This window comes from Capricornis sumatraensis, chromosome 18, assembly GCF_032405125.1.
Source record: "Capricornis sumatraensis isolate serow.1 chromosome 18, serow.2, whole genome shotgun sequence".
NCBI classification, from domain to species: Eukaryota; Metazoa; Chordata; class Mammalia; order Artiodactyla; family Bovidae; genus Capricornis; species Capricornis sumatraensis.
Genome location: NC_091086.1, coordinates 63438168 through 63464060, shown reverse-complemented (window position 1 = coordinate 63464060; position 25893 = coordinate 63438168). Strand labels below are relative to the sequence as shown.

The following is a 25893-nucleotide window of genomic DNA, read 5'->3' as shown; positions in this document are numbered from 1 at the left end:
GCACTTTGGAAATTTCCCACAGCATTCTAAAGGCTTCCCCACTCATAGCATGCCTGAAAAATTACACATGGAGCAAAACGTTTGATAAAAATATATTTAAAACAAGCAAGAAAAAATAGTTTTGACCTTAAGTATAACTTTTATCATTCTTTTAACCAAGTAGAGTTAAATAATACATATAATGATTTCAAGTACCAACTTATAAAAGATGTGATAAATTAGAAAGCAAAGAACAGGAGGACTCTTTTTTCAGAAAAATGTATTTGCAATTCAAATGTTCATATAAAAAGCATAAATTTTAAAAAGTTCATAGATGTGTGTTTTTAGAAGTGCTATGGTTTTGCCATTCATTGCAATTACATTCCAAAATGTGCGGGGTGGTCCACACCGCACCTTCTCAGCTTTGTCACACTGAAGTCACTCTCATCACAACCTCCCCCGAGCTGTTATCTTCTGACAGATCTTCATGGGCCCTCATTCGATTGAACAGATGTAATAACACGTAGCCACACTGAAACCTTGGGGAGGTCAACTGGGTTGGGTGGACCAAGTTCCTGTTCCGCAGAGCCGTCAACGGCAACCATAAAGTCCTGCTTGTGGAAGACTCTCCCCGGCTACTTTCTTCGATGTCTGTGGCTTTGTCATAATTTAATACATCCCAGTGTAAGTTGACAGCTCTCCAGCGCTTAAACACTCTGTAAACTGCAGCTCCTTCATGGACAATGAGACCTGAAATTTGAGGCGGGAGCGGGGAAAGACAGGTCATCATCCAAAAGGTGAGAATGTTATTTTGTATCCAAGTAAGACATTAAGGAAATAGTCAATTATCTGTTATTCAGCATCATCAAACAAATTGGTATTCTGATTACTCAAATATTATGTCTAATGGCAAGCTACTCTCTGTATTACACAGGTGTAGTCAATGTTCCAAAATAAGAATCTACTGCCATGCAGACAGTAAGGTCATCCTGGGTACAAACTACTTGCTTCATTTTGGCGCAGGGTATGCTTAGGTATTTAATACAATGCTTTCAATCTGCATTTTATTTAATAAAATGCTGCCTTAGGAGAACCATCGGGGCTTCCCTGGTGGCTCAGACAATAAAGAATCTGCCTGCAATGCAGGAGACCTGGGTTTGATCCCTGGGTCAGGAAGATCCTCTGGACAAGGGAATGGCAACCCAACTCCAGTATTCTTGGCTGGAGAATTCCATGGACAGAGGAGCCTGGTGGGCCACATGGAGTCCACTGAGTTGCAGAGTCGGACACCACTGAGAGACCAACACTGACACTAGGAAGCTATCAGTTTCGTTCATTCGACCGGCATATATCTCCTGAGTGCCCACTGTGAGCCAAGCAATGTGTTGCGGGCTTGGTCTGTGTTGCCGACTTGATTTGTGAAACAGACGTCAAGCTCACTGCCATCTCCGCAGCTTCTAAAACGATGATATGAAGGAGGTATGAGCAAACCTTCTGCTATTTTTCCTCCCCTCACCAATTCAACAAATATTTATTAAGCGTCTACTTGAGAGCTTTTGGGCTTCCTTTGTGGCTCAGCTGGTAAAGAATCTGCCTGCAAAGCAGGAGACCTGGGTTTGATCCCTGGATTGGGAAGATCCCCTGGAGAAGGGAAAGGTTACCCACTCCAGTATTCTGGCCTGGAGAATTCCATGGACTGCAGAGTCCATGGGGTCACAAAGAGTCGGACACAACTGAATGACTTTTATTTTCACTTTCTTTCTTTTGAGAGCTTTACTTATATCATTTCGTTCAGTTCTCACCACACCCTTATGAAGCAAGTATCAGCATGTTCTCCACTTTACAAGACCACACTGGTGTCAGCAGTGAAGCAGGGATTCAAACCCAGGCAGGCAAGCTCCAGAAGGCTCTCTGATGCTATACAGTGAACGGATGACCACACATTTCTGAGACAGACTCAGAACAAGATAAACAAGATAACACAGGAACCTCGGGGACAGCAAACTGGCCATCTGTAAATGTGGTGCCCCGATACACGGCTCCATCTCTAGCATCCACCCGAGATCCCAGCACACCCTGCATTTTTCACACATTTACATTTCACCGCATAGTCTAAAAGCTTTTGAATCTGTGACCCATCACTAAAAGGAGTCTCTGGTGGAGAGATCCCTTCAGATAGAAAAGCAAGAAGGCGTATCTCTTAGAGGAATCTGAAATTCCATTGAAAGTTGGAGGTGAGGCCAAAGAAGTCTTTCTTAAAATGGAATATGGCAGGTAAGGAGGATGTGTCAGTTAACATGATCACATCTAACCAAAATTTGAAAATGAGAAGACCCTACCACCTCCCAGCATCTAGAATCTTGGGTGCATGTCCTAGAAAACTCATGTCATAAATAAGGAAAAGGAAGCATGTAAAAAATGTTTTATACATTTGTGTGTATTTATGAAAAATATCACAATCTCAATATCCATCCTGAGAAGAATGGATAAACTGTAGTGTGTGGATCCAAAGGATCATAGCAATGAAAGAGAAGGGAACAAAGTCACAGGCACTACAAATCTGAAGCGATAGTGGAAATCTCAAAGCCGTATATCAAATGAAAGTTTTAGAAGTATAATTGATTGGAGTGAAGAAATACTAAATGTTTTTTATGGATATAGATATATATGTGGTAAAAATGTTAAAATGTGCATGGGAATAATGACCAATAAACTCATGATAGAGGGGGATTACATTGGAGAGAGGCTTCAAAGAGGGCTTTCTATTGTATCTTTAGTATCGTGTTTTTTTAAGCTCGGTGGTGGAGATGTGAATGTTCAATGTATTATTCTATATGCTTTTGTGTACCCAAATAATTGATAATGTCAAAAATACTGGGAAATGTGTTAGCAAAATTGATCTAAGATGGGCTGAGGAACAGACAACAGAAGGAGGGGGACAAATAAGGAGTTCACCACATTTATGTGAGGAGCAGAGTGTCAGCAGTAGGAAAACACAGAGAAACAAAGAAAGAAACTTGGCAGAGAAAAAACTGACAGAAATTGTAAATGCAAGAAGGGGAAAAATCAGTCTCCCATTTTTAAGGCTAGAAGAATGGGTGATTGAAAGAATGATAATAACCTCCCATACAGACAATGAGTTAGTGTTTGGGACAAGTTTTTGTTGAGGAGATTTTTGGTTTTTTGGTCAACTAAGACGTCTATTTCTGCTTTATGGACTATGCCAAAGCCTTTGACTATGTGGATCACAATAAACTGTGGAAAATTCTGAAAGAGATGGGAATACCACACCACCTGACCTGCCTCTTGAGAAACCTATATGCAGACCAGGAAGCAACAGTTAGAACTGGACATGGAACAACAGACTGGTTCCAGACAGGAAAAGGAGTACGTCAAGGCTGTATATTGTCACCCTGCTTATTTAACTTATATGCAGAGTACATCATGAGAAATGCTGGGATGGAAGAAACACAAGTTGGAGTCAAGATTGCTGGGAGAAATATCAATAACCTCAGACATGCAGATGACACCACCCTTATGGCAGAAAGTGAAGAGGAACTAAAAGGCCTCTTGATGAAAGTGAAAGAGGAGAGTGAAAAAGTTGGCTTAAAGCTCAACATTCAGAAAACGAAGATCATGGCATCTGGTCCCATCACTTCACGGGAAATAGATGGGGAAACAGTGGAAACAGTGTCAGACTTTATTTTGGGGGGCTCCCAAATCACTGCAGATGGTGATTGCAGCCATGAAATTAAAAGACGCTTACTCCTTGGAAGAAAAGTTATGACCAACCTAGATAGCATATTCAAAAGCAAAGACATTACTTTGCCAACAAAGGTCCGTCTAGTTAAGGCTATGGTTTTTCCTGTGGTCATATATGGATGTGAGAGTTGGACTGCAAAGAAAGCTGAGTGCCAAAGAATTGATGCTTTTGAACTGTGGTGTTGGAGAAGACTCTTGAGAGTCCCCTGGACTGCAAGGAGATCCAACCAGTCCATTCTGAAGGAGATCAGCCCTGGGCGTTCTTTGGAATGAATGATGCTAAAGCTGAAACTCCAGTACTTTGGCTACCTCATGTGAAGAGTTGACCCATTGGAAAAGACTCTGATGCTGGGAGGGATTGGGGGAGGAGGAGAAGGGGATGACAGAGGATGAGATGGCTGGATGGCATCACTGACTTGATGGACGTGAGTTTTAGCGAACTCCGGGAGTTGGTGATGGACAGGGAGGCCTGGCATGCTGCAATTCATGGGGTCGCAAAGAGTCAGACACAACTGAGCGACTGAACTGAACTGAACTGAACTGAACTGAAGACACTGCTGGTAGGTGGTGGAAATACCTCATCTTTGAAAGATCATACGTCTCTAATATCAGAATTTAAGTTTTATATCTATCCCGTTCTGTTGTTGTTCAGTTGCTGTGTTATGAACAACAACATCTATCCCTTACCAGGAGATAAACTTCTAACACACATGACTTAAAGCATTCCAAAGACACTAACACAGGCCACTAAAAAATGCATGTAGTCTAATAAACAAAAATATCTTGAACTCAATTATTATATACCACTAAAATAATAAGAAGAAAGGTAAACTTTTGTCAATCATTGCAATTCAATTGTTTGATTCTTGTTTTCCTAAGGAATAATCAGAGTTGACCCAAATGACCAGATGTTTTGGGGAAGCAGTCAGAGTTATAAGTCAAGACCACCAGGTTTTAACTGATAACTCTAATATTAGATTTGTGAAATCTCCACAGGTAATAATTTAACTTTTCTGATTCTGTTTTTCCTCCTTAAAATGTGATTGGAATACCTAATCTGTATATTCCGCCAGATGCTATGAAGATAGATTGAAATTAATCAACTATAAAGCACTCAGATTTCCTTGGGGGTGGTAACTATCTAAATACAAGACATTATTATTAATTAAAAATCAATAGTGAATCTTTGTGGTGCAGAGAAAGTCATTCAGTGGCGTCCGACTCTTTGTGACTCTATAGTCGCATGGACTCTATAGTCCATAGAATTCTATGGACTCTATAGTCCATGGAATCTCTAGGCCAGAATACTGGAATGGATAGCCTTTTCCTTCTCCAGGGAATCTTCCCAACCCGGGGATGGAACCTAGGTCTCCCACATTGCAGGTGGATTCTTTACCAGCTAAGTCACAAGGGTGGTGCGGGGCATTCATTCACAATAATCACAAGACCATTCCAGTCTGCAAAAGGTTCATCCTGGATAAGGGCAGCAATGGGGCAGGAGGGTGGTTTCACCAGGGAAATCCACTCATTTCATAGGATCCTAGTCTTTTTAGTTGATTTCCTTTGAAAGACCAGAAATCAGATCATTTACTTGAGCTTAAATCATTTTCTGGGAATATATTCCTGGTAGCCTTTTCCTAAATACATAAATATACCCCACAAGCAGAAATAAATCCCACAGGTCTTTATAGTACATTCTGAACTGAATTTAAAGGAGGACTACTTGAAGTTCTCATGAGGACAAGTCCTCTTAAGTTTTCCCCTGCATGTGCTGCTTCTTAATTGCATTTAAGTTATGAGATGTTTTGACTTGGCTTTATTCTCCATAGTGAAAAGTGAAAGTCGCTCAGTCGTGTTCGACTCTTTGTGACCCCAGGGTCTATACAGTCCTTGGAATTGTCCAGGCCAGAATACTGGAGTGGGTAGCCTTTCCCTTCTCCAGGGGATCTTCCCAATTCAGGGATCAAACTCAGGTTTCCTGCATTGCAGGTGGTAGATTCTTTACCAGCTGAGCCACAAAGGAAGCCCAAGAACACTGGAGTGGGTAGCCTATCCCTTCTCCAGCAGATCTTCCCAACCCAGAAATCAAACTGGGGTCTCCTGCTTTGCAAGTGGATTCTTTACCAACTGAGTGATCAGGGAAGCCCATATTCTCCATAATGTCTGGAATTGCTCCTCACCCTCTGGAGGCTTTCATTTTACCAAAATATGAGGTACCCTATCTCACCCCTAGACTGTCCTTTGCAATGTGCACGTTCCCTCTTTCTCCTTTACATTGTTTGAAGCTGTGGCAAATATCATTTGTGTTTATGAATGTTCATGAGAAAATTTGACTACTATGGTCATTGAAATCCAGAGGTAAGGATTCATTTTATTTTAGTTCATGTGTTGAGAATCCTCCTGATGATTGGGGGTCCCCTCTTGTTTCATAACTGATCACTTCACATCATCCATAGCCACTCTCTGACTCACATCTCTAGATAAGCTTTAAAATGAATTTGTCATCTTGACATTTTGGGTCATAGGGAAAACAAGCTTAGATTTACTTCATCTGAGTCACTAACTCTGAAGTGAAAAGCAATGATAATTTCTAGAAAATGTAAATATTAAATATTTTATTGTCCTTGCTACATTATTAATGGCAAAGATGTCAACAAGGTGTGATTCATGGTAACTTGGAGTTTTGAGACTTGAGGAGAATATGTGTGCAGGGGTGTCCCTGTGTGTGTGGTTGGTTGTGTGGGTTCATTTTTTTTTTATCACTTTCTTGCCAGTAGCATTTAGTTAGATCATCCCTTTATTGATGTACAAAGGAACATTTTTGTTATGAAATAACCTTTATCAACAGAAAAGGTTTAAATAGTTTCTGGGTTCATTGAAATAAGGGGACAGTGGTTATGAAAGTAAAATATATCCCAAACTTGGAAATGATGTGCTAGTTGAAGTTCTTATATGGTAGTAGAAAATGAGCTAACTAACCAAGAAATGATGGGAAGACTCTCAAGGTACACAGACTAATGTGTGCATCTATGTACACACATAGACATATACACTATTTGTCTATGTTTATTTCAATATAGACAAACATGTTGTACTGTGCTGTTCTTAGTCACTCAGTCATGTCTGACTCTCTGTGATCCCACGGACTGTAGCCCATCAGGCTCCTCTGTCCATGGGGATTCTCCAGGCAAGAATACTGAAGTAGGTTGCCATGCCTTCCTCCAGGCATCTTCCCAACCCAGGGATCAAACCCAGGTCTCCCGCATTGCAGGCGGATTCTTTACTGTCTGAGCCACCAGGGAAGCCCAAGAAAACTAGAGTGGGTAGCCTATCCCTTCTCCAGAGGATCTTCCTGCCCCAGGAATTGAACCAGGGTCTCCTGCATTGCAGGTGGAGTCTTTACCAGATGAGGTACCAGGGAAGGCCATAGACAAATGGTAAGTTACAATTAACAGAGACTTGCAAAATTTATGGTCAAATATCAACAAATGTTGATATTAACTACCAAACCACCAGTCTAATCATTTTATTTCTTGTGTAATCTTGACTGTAACTCTACAAATAGATATATTATTGAATAATTAGTTTCCCTGTTAAGAAAACTGAGACCTAGAGAGATTTAGCCAGTTGTCCAATGTTATGATGATATCAGCTCTGACACTAAAGCACAAATTTGTCTAGTTGCAAATCTTGAGTGCTCCAAGCCTATTCATGGTAAATTTCCAATGGATGGTTGTATCTTCTAGTCACATAATGACCAACTGAAAGAGTTCACTTTATTGACTGAATGTATCTCCCCTAGTTCATATGTTGAAGCACTAATCTGTAACATGATGGTATTTGGAGGTGGGATCTTTGGGAGGTAATTAGAGTTATAATTCCTGAGAGTGACCAATGTTCTTATACAAAGGGAAAGAGATGTGAGTTTTCTGTGTGCAAATGTGTGTGTGTGTGTGTGTGTGTGTGTGTGTGTGTGTGTGTGTGTACACCAAAGAAAGGCCTTGTGGGATAATAACAGGGTGAAGAGAGCCCTCCGCAGACTGAGTAAGCCAGCACCTTGACTTTGGACTTCCCACAACCTTCAAAACTATAAGAAATAAACTTTTAATGTTTAAGCCACTCAGGCTGTGGTATTTTTTTATAAGCAGTTCAAACAAATCAAGACAGACCTGGTATATAAACTATAATACCCTCATTTAAAATATAAGTAAATTAAGACCCAGAAACTATGATTTGGGCAAAGTGATATAATTAGTTGCCATTTTTAATATCCTTGTGTGTCACCAACACTATTTCATCTCTAGGAGTGCCAATAAAACAGCCCTTTCCGTTTGCCGCCATCTTTAGGAGAGAGAAGTGTTGAGGAACCTTATATGCAGGCAACACTGTGAGTGGTGTGCTCTCTATCTGGTAAGCTGTACCCATCCTGAACTGTCCCAAGGCATGCAAAATCCTAATTATAACACAACCTAAAGGCCTGTGTGTGGTTCAGTCACAGAGACCCTTGGGAAAGCTAAAGAACTCTCAGCAGATAATTGGCCAGAAAAGGCTCTCTTGATTGTGAAAATGTCCAAGATTTCTCAATTAAATTTAACTATTCTCCCTGGCCAAGATTCGTTTTCTCTCCCCCTCTCTTTCTCAGTGAGTTTCCACATAACTGAACTCTGTAAATATAACCTGTGTCATTCTGAAAAGTCAGTGTGTACCATCAGTAGAATGGCGACTTTTGGTCCCCTTTAACTCTATTTAAGAAGAACAGATTAGAGTAGATTAGAGTTAACCTCATAAAGTAGCTGGAGAAGGCAATGGCACCCCACTCCAGTACTCTTGCCTGGAAAATCCCATGAACGGAGGAGCCTGGTAGGCTGCAGTCCATGGGGTTGCTGAGGGCTGGGCACAACTGAGAAACTTCACTTTCACTTTTATGCACTGGAGAAGGAAATGGCAACCCATTCCAGTGTTCTTGCCTGGAGAATCCCAGGGACGCGGGAGCCTGGTGGGCTGCTGCCTATGGGGTTGCAGAGTCAGACATGACTGAAGTGACTTAACAGCAGCAACAGCATAAAATAGCCCAAGTTTTACTACTTAATTCCCCTGGAGGAACTTGGGGAAGACCAGAGTGTGGTTACAACAACGAGGGTTAACCAAATAAGACAGGGGCCCAGGATATTTTCTGTTGAGGCCATCTTTGCTAGAATGTAATAAAATGCATTAATTCTTCTTTCACATTTTCCTAAGATACTCTACAGGTAAATGCCCAACAGTTATGGAAACTTAGATGTAAGAGTGGAGGTAATCACTTTAAAAGTCACTCTTCCATTGTTGAATCTTGTTAATATGAATCTTGAAGAAATAACCACAAGTTATTTCTATGTATGATGAATGGGTTTTGTTGGACTCAAATATATATGAAGCTTAAAGTAAAACAAAAATCAGAAAAACAAAAAGAAGTGCAAAAATACAAAACTTAAATAGTGATATAAAGATGGAAGTGAAAGTCACTCAGTCATGTCTGACTCTTTGCAACCCCATGGATTGTATAGTCCATGGAATTCTCCAGGCCACTATACTGGAGTGAGTAGCCTTTCCCTTCTCCAGGGATCTTCCCAACCCAGGGATTGAACCCAGGTCTCCCGCATTGCAGGCGGATTCTTTACCAGCTGAGCCACAGGGAAAGTCCAAGAATACTGGAGTGGGTAGCCTATCCCTTCTCCAGTGGATCTTCCCGACCCAGTAATCGAACTGGGATCCCCTGCATTGCAGGTGTATTATTTACTAATTGAGCTATGAGGGAAGCCCATAAAGACTGAAAGACAATACATATTCAATTACAGAAATCACTAAGTTCACAAAAGAAAGTGATCATTCTGATACCCTAAATCTAGGCCTCTAGGAGCTATCAATACAGTGTCCTGATTACATATGGGGATTTTTGAGAATACAAATTTGCAATGTTGCCCATCAGAACAAATAATAAAAAGAGATATCCTACATTTTTAGGATAAATGCATTTTTATCTATTAGAGATGAGTTGATTTTTCTATTGTTGATTATTGTATTTTGATATACCCCTACCCCCAGCACCCTGGTGGCTCAGAGGGTAAAGCGTCTGCCTGCAACGCAGGAGACCTGGGTTTGATCCCTGGGTTGGGAAGATCCCCTGGAGAAGGAAATGGCAACCCACTCCAGCACTCTTGCCTGGAGAATCCCAGGGACGGGGGAGCCTGGTAGGCTACAGTCCACAGGTCGCAAAGAGTTGGACATGAAGGAGCGACTTCACTTCACTTCACTCCCAGAACCAAGTTGAGAATGGTAGGCTGGTTATGAGAGTTTAAAGCTCAGCAGTTCAAAAACAGATTCATCATGAGTACTGGCAATAAAACCTTCTGCACAAGAAATGAGATAAAGACAACAATTTATTCAGTAACCTCTCACAATATGGAAACCCCTGACACTAGAGACTGGCTAATATCTAAATATGGATGATCTAATCCTCTGCATCCTCAAAGTAGAGAATGGCACCCACGAAGAAATGATCGTAGTGAAGACCCTAAATGACTGCACCTCTGAGAGCACACCAAAGGAAGTTTGCAGCGTTTGTGTTACAACATTGTCACCGTCTACACCTTCCTCTCCACTCAAGGAAGTCTGTGTCACCAGCCTGGATGCTAAGCGCACATTCGTGCTGCCCCTTCAGTGCAGATGACTACACTGCCTGGGAACAGAGCAAGGTGCAGAGGCGAACTTTAACATGAAGCGTCACTTCCCATAGTTGGTAGTGAGGGAAGCCCTCCCTTTTCTAGAAGGTCCTGACATAATTTGGATTTGCTTCTCAACCTAATATCCTTAATTCAGCTAATGACCATCCCCTCAAATCAGTTAAGCTAAAACCCGATGATCACCTAGGTAGTCTATCCTCTTGCACTGAATTCTGCTAATTCTGTCTTCTTAACAAATCTGAGATAAAATCATAGAACAGAGAACCTTCTGTCTGTGACCCCAATCAGCCATGTACTCTCTGAGGACAGGAATCCTAATCCAATTGCTGATACATAGTAGGAACTCGACAAATCTTTGCTAAATGAGAGGGAGTGAGAAAGAGAAGACCAACTGTCACTGGAATCTGAAAGGTGATAAGACTGACTCCATCTGGGTGCAACAGTCTTGTTAAAACACAAAATGTCTCCAGTACTGTTCTTTCAAAAGTTAGAATAATACCTGGAGATACCAAAGACAAACTGAAACATGTATTTCGAGACTAGAAATGAAAAGGGTTTAAAAATTTGGGCCTTTATTTCATAACAGTGGGTTTTCCCACAGTGGCTCAGACGGTAAAGCGTCTGTCTACGATGCGGGAGACCCGGGTTCGATCCCTGGGTTGGGAAGATCCCTTGGAGAAGGAAATGGCAATCCACTCCAGTACTATTGCCTGGAAAATCCCACGGACAGAGGAGCCTGGTAGGCTACAGTCCATGGGGTCACAAAGAGTCAGACACGACTGAGCGACTTCATGTTCATGTTCACGTTTCAAAATAAACACACACACATACACACAGCCTGCCAGAAGTAGAAGAGCGAAAATTCTTTACAAGGGCTTGTTTTAGCCTCACTAAATTGTAGCAGCCTCTCCCTCTATCTTGTTGGCCTGGTCATCAAATGTTTACTCGAGTTAAACAATCATGAATGATATAGTTACAAATGCCTGTGCCAGACCAAAAAGCCTACAATTCAGAGTGGATATTCTCTCGTATTTCCAGACAAAACAGGAGAATTAGAAAAATGCTGGCCATTTTTCTGACCACTTGCTCTGTTCAGAAATCAATCCATCAATTAATTATTTTAATGATTTCTTTTCTTCCTTTGTAGAAAGGAGATTCTTCTTCTGCTCTTTCAATCACCAGCCCTGGAGCACAAATCTACCATAGGCATATTCACAGAATATTCCTCAAAAGCTGCAAACTTGTTATACATTATAAAATACACAGTATGCAAATTTTTTAAAAAAAGGATTACAAGAATTCACTGGAGAGAATTGTTATATTATCTAAGTTTCCACCCAACAGGGCTCAAGGAAAAAAAGATCTGTGGATATTACTATTTCAATAAAAGACATAAAGGAAGGAGTCCAATACTTTTTTTTAATATATAATACAGGTATCCTAGAGTTCCCCTGGGCTTCCCAGATGGTAAAGAATCCACCTACCAATGCAGGAGACCCAGGAGACTCGGGATTCAATCCCCGGGTCCGGAAGATCTCCTGGAGAAGGAAATGGCAACCCATTCCATTATTCTTGCTGGGATAATCCCATGGACAGAGAGACTACAGTCCATGGGGTCACAAAGAGTCGAACACAACTGAGTGACTGAGCACACAGACACACAGAGTTTCCTTGTAACTGGAAGCATGGATTAGAATTGGTTTAATTTCAGTTGAATGCAACTCCAATTCTGTCCTTCAAATTATGGACAAATGGAACACCTGGCATCAGAGAGATATGAAGTGGACAAACACAGTAACTAAATCTCAAAATTAGGAAATATTGGTATGATTTAACCCAACCCGTTCATATGCAGAGATGAAGTCTCTGAAGCCCAGAGAAGTGACATAGCTTGACCAACGGGCCACAGTTACGTTCAAAGCCAGAATCAGAGCTAGACCCTTGAAGCCTGATCCAGTATACTCCTCTGCAAGAACTCAGATTTCAGGAGCCATCCCTGGCCAAAGCTTGTCCTCACACGTGTGTCTCTGACCCGAGGGATATTACCTGACTATGACTAGACAGTCAAAATCTTTCTTCAGTAACACAAGAGGCTGTGATGGTCAGCTCTCCTCTGACCTTTATCCTAAAGTGTGCATGGCCGCATCTGGGTAGGAGAGGGGAGGACTATAGTGACCTTCACAATATATAAAATATTAATAAATAACTCTGCAAACCTCAATGCTACAGCATCTGGTTTAAAGATAGATGTCTATCTTCTGTGAATTAATTCTTTAAGGATTCAGGATCTACCTTGGTAGATTTCCATTTGTTTCCCACACTCTGGACCAAAGCCAGTTCTGAGAAGGAGTGGACTTTTCTTAGTGGCAAGCCGAAATATGTTTATGCAAATTCCCCTTCCGTCTCCAATGGATTAACTACTGCCAACCTGCAGATTATGATTTTATTAACCTTAGGGATAAACAATACATGTATTGATTCTTCCATTTCATGGGGTGAGAACAATATTTTAGAAGTTTTAATTGAAATATCTAATTAAAACCTGTTTATCTTTTGACCTGACATAGGCTAGTTCACTTTTGTTGACTTTGCTTTTCATTTCTCTTAAATCACACAGACTGTGGGTAAATATTCCAAACAGAAGCTGTCGTCTCAGCATAAGCAAAATGTGTAACTCTTTGACTTCAGCCTCATAACATCAGTAATATTTTGTAGTTGAGAATATCAATTAAATTTGATATATTTGAATTGATGTTAATTAGAATTTTTAACCTAAATATAAAAATGCTCAGACTTTGCTGCTGCTGCAGCTAACTCGCTTCAGTTATGTCCGACTCTGTGTGACCCCAGAGACGGCAGCCCACCAGGTTCCTCCGTCCCTGGGATTCTCCAGGCAAGAATTCTGGAGTGGGTTGCCATTTCTTTCTCCAATGCATGAAAGTGAAAAGTGAAAGTGAAGTCGCTCAGTCGTGTCTGACTCCTAGCGACCCCATGGACTGCAGCCCACCAGACTCCTCCGTCCATGGGATTTTCCAGGCAAGAGTACTGGAGTAGGGTGCCATTGCCTTCTCTGGCTCAGACCTTAGACTTCCTTCAGTTCAGTTCAGTCACTCAGTCGTGTCTGACTCTTTGCAACCCCATGAATCGCAGCACGCCAGGCCTCCCTGTTCATCACCATCTCCCGGAATTCACTCAGACTCAGGTCCATCAAGTCCGTGATGCCATCCAGCCATCTCATCCTTGGTCGTCCCTTTCTCCTACTGCCCCCAATCCCTCCCAGCATCAGAGTCTTTTCCAATGAGTCAACTCTTCCCACCAGGTGGCCAAAGTACTGGAGTTTCAGCTTCAGCATCATTCCCTCCAAAGAAATCCCAGGGCTGATCTCCTTCAGAATGGACTGGTTGGATCTCCTTGCAGTCCAAGGGACTCTCAAGAGTCTTCTCCAACAACACAGTTCAAAAGCATCAATTCTTCGGCGCTCAGCCTTCTTCACAGTCCAACTCTCACATCCATACATGACCACAGGAAAAACCATAGCCTTGACTAGATGGAACTTAGTCGGCAAAGTAATGTCTCTGCTTTTGAATATGCTATCTAGGTTGGTCATAACTTTTCTTCCAAGGAGTAAGAGTCTTTTAATTTCATGGCTGCAGTCACCATCTGCGGTGATTTTGGAGCCCAAAAAAATAAAGTCTGACACTGTTTCCACTGTTTCCCCATCTATTTCCCATGAAGTGATGGGACCGGATGCCATGATCTTCGTTTTCTGAATGTTGAGCTTTAAGCCAACTTTTTCACTCTCCTCTTAATATACTATTATTCTGTGATCTAGCAAGAAAATTCAAGGCTGAGATGTGATTCTTTACATAAATAATTCTTATCAAGAAACTGCTTCACTTAAAACAATGGAGAGAGAAATGGATTTTGGTATGGTAATATTAAATATTTTATCTTTAATATGTTTCTGCATAGTTTTTGTTCTATTACTTAATAATAAATAAAAAATTCACAAAATAGCTAATTACTTTGGGTTTTTAGGGAAATTTTTTTCTCCATTTCTGATCTAAAACTAAAGTGTTAAAACAAATATTTATTTCTGGTATCATACCTTAGGTATTTGAGACAGTAACTAAAGAAGTAGTTTCAGTTTATTGAATAGTCAGGAACATTTTATAAATTACCAATTCAAGCTCAGTCTGTAACAGGCTCTGGAGCCACAATCTTGCATCCCTCTTCTAATCTGTATGGCCTCTGGAAACTAGTTAATGGTGCCTTAGTTTTCTCACCTCTGAGATGAGAAGAGTACCTACACCCCATAGGGCTGTTATGAAAATTGAGTGTGAAAACCAAAGTAAAGTGCTTAGAATGCTGCTTGGATCACAGTAAACATAATCTTAGCCATCACTGGAGATTTGGTTTGAAAACCTCCTTTCAACATGTTTGGAAATGTGCTCATCTCTGTGGTTCTTCCTGACCCCAGAGGAACCCTGTCAGGACACCTACTTGTATTCCAAGTAGGAACATAGTTTAGAAAAATCACCACATTCATACTCTCCTTGGTGAGAAAGTTCTTTGTTGCAAAATCGTCTGAAGTCAGGAGGTCCCCAAAGACTGGGTGCCAGTTCTGATGAACCATCTCTAGGTTCTGAAGTGAAGGAGCTGCTTTACTTCACCGTTCCCATTACCACGGGCGCCTTTGCTTTCTCTTCCAAGGAAAACTTGCCGTGTCCAAGTTGAGTTGGCCTCTTTAATAGCCTCATTTTAGAGTAGCCTAGGGATATATTCAGCTCTCTCCAAAGTTGCTGCAGTTGTTCCAAGCCTCATGTGTTTAGAAATCACACAACGGCTCTTGTGGAAAACAGTCAAGTTGGAGAGAGAGTGAAGTCGCACAACACACACACACACACACACACACACACACACACGTGTGCATGCTCACATACAGAATGAAACCACAAGGGATGTCCCCTGCTGACCCCTCAGCTGTTCCCAATAATCTCGGATGACTGGTTCCCTGGCTCCTGGATCTCTGCAGCCCCACACACCCACCCCCTTCACATCCATGTGGATGACTTCACGGTGACCTGACTTGTGTAACTCTTACCCTCTGCTGTCCCTCCTTCACTTCAGCTCAGGCCTCTCCCTTCCAGAAACTGGTCCAACCACAAGCCCTGACACTCTCCCAGCATTGCTGGCAACCACCACCTCCAGCGCTTCTCACTCATCCACTTTCTTCACTTTAAAGGTGGTGGTGGTTTAGTCACTAAGTCGTGTCCGACTCTCGCGACCCAATGGACTGCAGCCTGCCAAGTTTTTCTGTCCATGGGGTTCTCCAGGCAAGAATACTGGAGTGGGTTGCCATTTCCTTCTCCAGGGGATATTCCCGACCCAGGGATCAAACCCGAGTCTTCTGCATTGCAGGCAGATTCTTTAGCAACTGAGCTACTTCATTTCAATGAATGCACCCTATTCTGCTCCCTTATGACTTCAAGCCCCTCTATTGGGCAATCTTCCTTGGTAAGCTTCTTTCTGGCTTTGGTTCCTTCCCCAGTCTCTGAGAAAGCAATCCCATCCTGTAATTACTCTCCACCTCTCAAGGTCAAGGACAAGGGTGATCTTTGTCCTTGCTGGTGTTCCAGCAGCTCTGCATACAAAGCCTCATCCTAACCTAGTCTCACTATTTCACCCCTCTGCACTCACTCCTCAGCCCTAATGGGTAAAAACATACAGCCTCCTGGCCCTGTAGACTGGGGCACCCCTGGCCCAGCCTCAGGAGGGCACTCAGCCATGTCCTGTGGTTCTTCTTGTCTCCTGGCTCAGCCTCCTTTCCCCAAAGCTCTCTGCAGCTGACCATCACTTATAATGCTCTCGACAGACTCTTCTCCCCACACAGTGCTTTCTCCATCTCAGCAGAGGACCACACAACCTACTACCAAGCAGGGGATGCAGGAGAGGCAGATTCGATCTCTGGGTCAGGAAGATCCCCTGGAGGAGGAAACGGCAACCTGCTCCAGTGTTCTTGCCTGGAGAATACCATGGACAGAGGAGCCTGGAGGGCTACAGTCTACAGGGTCGCAAAGAGCTGGACATGACTAAGACTGACCACACACCCACCTACTGCCTGAGCAACAGATCTTTTGTAAGGAGGTCCCTCTGTTTACTCTCCCAGAGCAGTGCATGAGGCATCTACAGCCATGCCTACCCTTTCCTGCCCCGCCTGCCCATTTCAGGGTCGGAGGACCCTTCCTGTGCAAGACAGACCCCTCTCCTGAGTGCTGAGTTCCATCTCTGCACCTAAAGGGCATCAAGCTGTCTCACCCCACTGGATCTTCAATCTGCCTTCTGATTCCTTCTAAGTCTGTCTTCTCAACATTTGCTCAAACTTCACTCCGCCATGAAAACAAGCGAATAGCAACTTTCTCAATTCTACACCCCCACCTCTAGATTCTACCCTCATTTGACTGTGCTCTTTTTCAAACATGATTTATAAACTTACATCCTGAGCCCCTTCTGCCTATCCCAGCCATTCTCTGCAATCTGTGTCTATCCAGCCAACCCCCACACTGCCAAATCCAGTGATGCATTTTGGCTTGATTTCACCTACTCTTGATAAAGCATCTGGCACTGTCAGCCGCTTGCTTCTCCGCCCCCAAGTCCTTTCCTCACCTCACCCGACCCCACTCTCTCCTTCTCTGGCCATGCTCATCTCTCTGCTTGCTCTGTGTCTGTCTTCTTCAAAATGCTGCTCATCTCTCCTGAATCACTTCCCTTGCAGATGCTGGTTTCAGCTACCAGATATAAACCCCCAGCTCAAATTTCCAACCCTAAGGATGATTACCTTTCCCCCATCTGCTCTCACATATATTTCTCTCCTAGCACTTTCCATGTTGTATTTTAATTGCTCACTTCCCTGACGGTCTCTTGCCAGCAGCTGGAGAGCAGAGAGGATGCTATAGTCCAAAAGCTCTTCTGCAAAGGGCCAGACAGTAAGTACTATAGGTTATACAGATATCAAAGTCCCTCTTTGTTGAAGCTGCAACCACTCATTGATATCATATCAATGAATGGATATGACTGGGTTCCAACAAAACATTTTTTATGGCCATGGAAATTTATATTTGACATAATTTCCATATGTCATGAAATAATATTCTTTTAATGTTTATTCAACCATTTCAAAACACAAAAATCATTCTTAGATCTTATATGGTAAAAACAGGCAGCAGACTCTGAACTAATTGTATCTCTAGCCTGTGCTCCAGGCTTGGGACACGATAAATACCCAATTAATGTTGGCCCAATAGATGACTAATACTTGTTTGGCTAAACCACCTCCAATTTCACGCGTGCTTAGTGGCACAGTTGTGTCCCGACTCTTTGCGACTTTGTGTCCAACTACAGCCTTCCAAGCTCCTCTGTCCCTGGGATTCTCCAGGCAAGAATATTGGAGCGGGTTGCCATTCCCTTCTCCAGGGGATCCTCCTGATCCAGGGATCAACACAGTGTCTCCTGCATTGTGGGCAGATTCTTTACCATCTGAGCCACCAGTTGAGAGAGGTTGAAAGATTCACACTTTTTTCTAAAGAGGAAACAAAAGTCACCAACAACAATATATTTGATCTGCTGCTCAGCTAATCATGTCCATGTTTCGCCAAAAAAAAAAAAAAAACTTCAACTGTACCCAGTCACAGGAGGGGAAGGTCTGGGGTTGGGTTTTCTCTGCCAGGAGGAGGGCTGAAGAGTAAATTCACTTTGAGAGACCCTTTCAGCACAGTCCTGAGGGTAAGGAGCAAAAGCAAGATCCCTTCTACTTTCTTTCCTGGGGTTTTAAAGGTATCAGTACCACTAATAACCAACTATGACAGTAATCTTTGGAAAAACTGGTAAACATCAGTATGATTAAGGCATAGACAAGCCTATAATTTGTACCTCCAGAGTAAAGAGATAATAACAGCTTACTTCTCTCAGCATATAAAGGGTAAAGAGCTGTTCCTTCCCTAATGATGTTGAATTACAAGGGGCCACTCTGCCTCTCCTTCCAAGGGGTCTGGCTAGATTCTAAGTGAAGTTGGGGCATTTCCTGGGGGCATGAAGCACACCAAGATATTCTGAAATCAGGAAAAATGATTTGGGCTTGTAAAGGAATTCTGCTCTAAGAAATAATTCTAAACGAACCAGGAGAGCATTCAAATCTGGTTAACAGCCCTGGCTGCAAGGGTAACACCAGGCAGCGTGGCCAACTTCCCAGCCCAGTCTTCCCCTGGGGAGATGTTTGAAGAGAAACTCAGGGGAGCTCCAGGCTGGAGAAGAAGGCTTCTGTCTGTCCTAAGTCAGCAGCTGGGCCAAGGTCTCCCAGGATGCCAAACTGAGATGCTGGAGGGATGTTGGTCCCCGATCAAATTATAGACCAGGAAACAGAAGAAGGAAATGGAGCTGAGGTGGCTGACTGGTCCTCTCCTGTCTAGAGGGAAAACTGTAATAGGAAGATTCAAAAAGGAAGCACTGGGCTAATTGACTTTTCTAGTTATTTTGCCAAACACTTTTTAAGTTGAGCTTCTTTCCTTCTCACATCTTATGATTCATGCAGATGCACCCACATCTGTGCTTTCTATGAAAATAGGTGCGACACAAAGGCAACTACAACCCCCACCATCCACTGCAATGCAGAGCGCCAACCAGGGCACGCAAGTAGCTTTCACATCCCCATCCTCTCCCCAAGGCTCCATGTGGACCTACTGGCAGTCTAAGCTCTGTTTTCCCAAGTGATTCCAGTGACGCAGATCCCAGATTTGGTGGTGATGGTGGTGGTGGTGACTGGGGTGGGACAGGGTGGACTGTCTCCCACCAAAAAAAATCTACTTCACGTGCATCTGAAATCTCATGAACAAAGTTGCTGGCAAGTTTGAATGAGTCAGGGCTGTGTCATTTGGGCAGAAGAGAAGAAGAGAAAAGGGGTGCCCCTGTCCCACAGAGAAAGCCTCTTCAAGTGGAGATGCCCCACTTCAGGTCAAACTGGGCTCTGTGGCCCAGGCTCTCCGCTGGGAGGACCGGGCAAGAGGTGACCTTGGCGGACATCCACACCTGCTCTGTGCAGGACCTCACTGGCCCTAGGAGTGTGGTGAAATTCTATATTTATCCATACATACTCGACAGCTTAAGAAAATGCTGTCTCTCAGCATGTACACACTACTATATATAAAATAGATCAGTAATAAGGACCTACTGTAGAGCACGGGGAACTCAAATCAATACTCTGTAATGACCTATATGGGAAAAAATGCTAAAGAAAGAGGGGATATATGTATCTGTATAACTGATTCACTTTGTTTTACATCTGAAACTAACATAACATTGTAAGTCAACTATACTCTAATACATTTTTTTTTTTTAAAAGAAGAAAGTTCTGTCTCTCTATCACAGCCCAGGGGCTGCACATTTTGCAAACCTCACCAACAGCTGCACCTCTGTTTCGTGACGACCCCTTGTGACAAGGTAAGAACAGGGAAGGGGGTGCTCTTCAGTAAACCCATTTTTTTTCCTGCTCGAAATTATTGTGGCATGTTTCAATTCCAATACTAATTTCCTTCAGTAAATGTGTTTTTCACCTAAAATACTCTAAGAAATATTGTCAGCTTCTGAATCATGCTGGGAAGTGCCAGGAAGCATGGAAAATTTTAAACAGGGGATGGTTTCAACGTCACTGATATTTTGTTCAGAAATATAAATATGCATTAGGATTTTGTTCCCTTAGTTGACTCACTGTCTCAATTATGCTTCCCTTATGTAATTAGGCTGCATGTGTTGAAACCCAGCCACAGGAAGGAAGATGACCTAGAAGCATCATTTTAGGGGAAAACAACCCCACCATGAAATACACATCGGTCATCCTTCACGGCAAGGATTCATTCCTTGTAACCAAGACTCTGAATATCCAGAAACTTTCTGTCAAACTTCATCTTTCTTCATATAATATTTTAAAAAAATGGAAAATTTGCATTTTACACTTCCCATCAATCAAATGTTAAATTCTGTGTTACTTTTAGCTATTCTGACTGAAGGAAAAAAAAAAATAGAGAAGTGAAGCAATGTCAAAAGCAAGAGAATTTGTGCCTTTTAAAGAGAATTATTGTGCCTTTTAAACAGTAAATGTAGGTCTAATATCGTCAATCCAAGACCACAGGAAACTGCTGTATTTATTTGTTCTTCCAAAGTTCTAGAATGAAATGTGAATAAAAGTTATCAACTGGTAACTCTAAATAGTTTTCTTGCATTTGCCTGAGTAGCTTTAGCTAGATTTATTATCAACTATGAAAAACAGATTTTCAAAAGGGCCTCAATAGATACAAACATTTATATAGATTAAAAAAAATGGACTTGAAACTTAGAAAAACCTTATATTGGAGATCATGAAATTTCTGCAGAAGAAGCACTGTTCAGTATTGACTATAATTGATGCAGAAAGAAGAAGGCACCTTGATCTGATCCTTATTCTAGTATGTCTGGGGTTATTTTTGAATACAATACTGAAATACTGGATCTGCTCTGAAGATCTTGGAAAGCAAAATCCAGCAGGGGTGATCCAGATCACTGCCTCCCAAGACCCCCAACCTTCTCCAGCACATTCAGGAGCTCTGGGGTCACGTTCTTCTATACCTATTACACTGTTAACACTGAAAGGCTTTCACTTCTCAATCTCTTTTTCTCATGTAGTAAACATTCCCAGAAATTACTTTAAGAAAAATTGCTTCCCTTTGTCGCATGGCTCTGTGGCTAATGTCCCAATTCTGTTATTGCTGACTCTCCTGATTATTCTATTTCTCAAACTCAAGTACAAGCATGCACAACAGCGGATATACTCTCTCTCTCTCTCTCTCTCTCTCTCTCTCTCTCTCTCACACACACACACACACACACACACACACACACACACACAGATGTAACGAGCAGGAACCAGAACTACCTCGCAGGATGCTTCTGAAATAATGAGATAAATTATAAGATGGAATTTACACTGTCCTTCTCTTGAAAGCTGCACATGGCAATCCTGATGTCCCTGAGAGACGCCAGACAGGACAAGCTGCATAGGAGCAAGGTCCGGAGTGGCCACTCCCACTTTCTTAGATAAACTTGTCCCACAAACCTAGATAGTCATGTGTTCAGTTGCTCAGTTGTGTCTGACTCTTTGTGACCCCATGGACTTATACAGTCCATGGAATTCTCCAGGCCACTATACTGGAATGGGTAGCCTTTCCCTTCTCCAGGGATCTTCCCAATCCAGGGATTGAATCCAGATCTCCTGCATTGCAGGCAGATTCTTTACCAGCTGAGCCACAGGGAAAGTCCAAGAATACTGGAGTGGGTAGCCTTTCTCTTCTCCAGCAGATCTTCCTGACCCAGGAATCGAACCGGGATCTCCTGCATTGCAGGTGTATTCTTTACCAACTGAGCTATGACGGAAGAGCCTGGTGGGCTACAGGCCATGGGATTCACCAGGCAAGAATATTGGAGTGGGCTGCCATTTCCTTCTCCGGGGATATGGTCATAGAATGGATTTTAAGAAAACCACTCTAATGGCGTTAAATACAATCCAAACTACCGATCACTATGCCGAAAAAGGAAAGTGTGAAAAAGATCTCAAAGATATACATCACCATTGGAGAGGGGACATTTCTGCACAGGAAGTGACATGAAAAAGGGCAGTGGGAGGGAAAGGGTCTTTTTTTTTAACTTTATATAATTTCGCAGTTGTAAACATGAAAGGTGTTTTGTGTTTATATTATGTGGATGACTAACAAAACCTTTCGAAAGAACAACAGTGATCCAGATTTCTAAATTTCGTAGCCATAACCCTCATCACCCTTCCCTTATCATTCCAAGGAAGATACGGATCTTCCAGATGTGGTTTTAGCACTAACCTGGCGTGTGCAGGAGACGAGGTAGGTATAAGCACTGCTGCCTCTGTTCCAGGAATCCCACATAACAGGGAACACGATGAGGCTTTTGTTTTAGTTTACTGCTTCTATGAGAGACTGAACTCACCTCCTCAGGGTCATCAGACACTGAGGGGACCTGGTAAGGGCCCTCAACTTTCCAGATGCAAGTTCATCAGATGACTCCCCGTCCTATGGTCGCATCTCAATCCCTCATTTCTTTGAGTCACTCAGAAACATATTCCTCTTGTGGTCCAAGCATCCTTAGAGGGACACGGCCGTTATAAGCAGGAGTCTTGTTTTTTCCATGTGCCATGTATGGAGCTGAGAACCAGGTCTTGTGCCCAGAGCCTTCTGCCAGGCACTTGCTTTTAATTTCTGAGTTGGCTCATCTTTCTGTGTCCACTGTGCAAAACTTCTTAGGAGGGAGCCACTGTGAGCCTGCTGTGACTATTACTTCTCCCTAAATTGCTGCCCCTGGGCTATAGCATCTCAGTGATTGAGATCCTTTATATTAGTTTTCCTAGTACACAGTTATAGTCTGAATGCCATCTACTTAAATATTTAAAAGAGTTCCCCAAATATAATCTAAAGTTACATCTCTCTGTACTCCCATTTCCTTAAGACGGCTCCCTCTGACAGCTCTCTGTCTAGCTTGGGACCACCTCCCTCTCACTGTCAATACTCTTTTCCCAATCCTCTTGCACTCATTTTCACTTTATTCATCTCATGAAACAGAGTTACTTCATCATTTAGGAACTGTAACCTGTTATAAAGACAAGCTGAAACTTGTCAATCAAACCCTTACACATTTACCATCCCATCATCTAGAAATCTGTCCAATATGGTAGCCATGAGCCACAGGTGGTTATTTATGTGAAGTTTCAGTAAAACTAAATTTAAGATTCAGTTTCTCATTCACACTAAATACCTTTCAAGTGCTCAACAGACAAATGGAGCTAGTGACTCCGGTATTGGGCAACACAGAAACACATTTTACTCATTGCAGAAAGTTCTGGAGAACTTTGGACAGCCCTGATCTAAGTATTTAAACTATCATGGTACCCAGACCCTTGGGAGAATTCAAAACTTTAACAGCAAGAAGAAACTGGATCTTGAGAAAGCAGATATATTAGTTGATAATAAATGAAAACAACAAATTAACTTTGGGAATAAGTAAATTTCCCCAAGTTATTTTCCTAAACATTATGTTGGCTTCCTGGATGGCACCAATGCAGGAGATGCCAGAGATGTGGGTTCCATCCCTTGGTCTGGAAGATCCTCTGGAGGAGGAAATGCCAACCCATTCCAGTATTCTTGCCTGGAGAATCCCATGGACAGAGGGGCCTGGAGGGCTATAGTTCATGGGGTCACAAAGAGTCGGACATGACTGAGTGACTGAGTACAACACGTTACTTACCCTGACTGGACTATAACATTGTTTTGATTCTGGAATAATCTTCTATGAATTGACAGAAATATTTTTTAAGAAGAACATTTATGAAGCTGTCAATCTGCTCCTTTTCCATTTAGGTATAAATAAGTTTGAAAAGCTTAGACGAACAGGAATATGGGAATGTTTCCAGCCGCCTTAAAGCCTTCCAAATGGAGAGCCAATCTTACAGCCTCTAGCGGTGATAAGCGGGCTATCTCCCCATGTGCCAAGCATCTCTTCATCCATCAGCCTGCTCAGCTATCGCTTCCCCATGAAATCTGCCTGAAACAGTTCCCTTCCCACGTAAAACAACCAGTGTCAGTCTCCCCCAGCTTTGCTCAACTACCATCTCCTATGCTTAAGTCCATCACTGCACATCCTGCTGAATTCTAGCTCTCATATCTGTCCTCCCTGTGTGGCTGGGAGCTCCTAGAGGGCAGGAAAGTGATCGGCTCTCATTTGCACTCCCAGCACTTAGCACTGTGTCTGACACATAGGAAGCTGATTGAACTGAACAAACTGGACACAAAGATGTACACTTTTCACTCTGACTCTGGTCTTGCAGTCACGGGTATTTGAGGTATAATCAATGTAAGCTACTTTGTTACTGTCTACATTTAGTTAGCTGACATTTTAATTAATTTGAAAAGTTAGCAGGAATAACTACCTGCCATGATCCAGCTGGCTGTTGGTAGCCTACATGTATTTGCTTTCTAAATCTAATAGGTTTCCAATTTCTTGGGGGAAAAATAAGCTTTTCTCTGGGTCCAAAATGGAGAAGGGAAATGGCGACCCATTCCAGTATTCTGGCCTGGAGAATTCCATGGACAGAGGGGCCTGACGGGCTACAGTCCATGGGGTGGCAAAGAGTCAGACACAACTGAGCAACTCTCACTTCACTTCTGGGTCCAAAAAGGCTAACTAATGACATTGCAAAGTGAAATAAATACTGTTGTTCCATCTGAATTCTTTAATATTTTTCAAAATATACAAATAAATCACTGAATGATGGGATTTTGATTTGATGAGCCAAAAGACAATGAAAAGCATTGTCAATATTTAAAACCTAGATAAAAACTCACTCTCCAAAGCTTCTCCAGGAAAATGCCCACTGGGTTTTCTTCCTAAGAAACTTAACTTTATAAAATGGGCAAACACCTACATTTCAAAAGGGAGGCCCAAATACATCTTATGTTGTCAAAAAGATCATTAGCGCCTATGTATGTGCTCTTAAAACCAGAATCCTAATAATCTTGATTAAAAGACTGGCATCAGCAATCAAAACTCAAGATATAATAACTCAGTATTAAATATAAGCTATGATATTCAAGAAGATGATCTCCTAAGCAAGAAAGGCCTGGCCCTTTCAGTGCTGTAATAAAGTCAACTGGAATTGTTTTTCCCTTCAGGTCAGATTAGGAGCCTAATTGTTCTTTCATTTTTCATCTCTCCTTTAAATATCAGTGGAATACCACATTTTATAACTTTTATATTGAAAGATAGAAAACACTATTTCTGAATTTGTTGAAGGATTTGTAGAACAATTCCGTAATCCTTCTCAATTTAGAGCCATACCTCAGAGATTTATTTGAATAGAGAGTTGGAATTTCCAAATGCCTACATATGTATTATCACATTTAATGCAAATTGTTAATATACATGATTAGCCCAATTATTCAGGCCGCATCTGCTCAGTTTACATATTTTTCATGGCATCTCCCTCCATTCATTTTTCCTTCTTGATTTGAAATGTTATACTTTTCTTTCTTACTAGTCTTGTGTTAGTAACAATGGCGAAAAGAAGAAAAACAGGTGAAATTCCAGCTGATCATAGCTTTTAAATGTACAAAGTTCTCTTAGAAAAACTGACTGAGAATATTGAAATTGCTGCTAATTGAAAGGCTTTTGTGAGTAGAGGCATTACTCTAAGTGATTTCAAGTCTTTCAGTGTTTGTGTCTTATTCAAACACACCTAATCTACAACTCCCAGTTACTAACATAATTATTTTATAATAGTCTTTTCCTTTATTTAAGTCTGTGTGCTATGGAGGCTTATCTCCATTTTTAT

General features: G+C 42.0%; 1 protein-coding gene across 1 annotated transcript in view; it reads right to left on the bottom strand.

Moving 5' to 3' along the window:
• Positions 1–406: 406 nt before the first annotated feature.
• Positions 407–25893, bottom strand: part of MARCHF11 (membrane associated ring-CH-type finger 11) — a 114375-nt gene continuing 88888 nt past the window's right edge. The window contains exon 4 of the mRNA XM_068990792.1: positions 407–729. Within this exon, the coding sequence (XP_068846893.1) occupies positions 407–729 (323 nt within the window). The remainder of the gene's footprint in view (positions 730–25893) is intronic.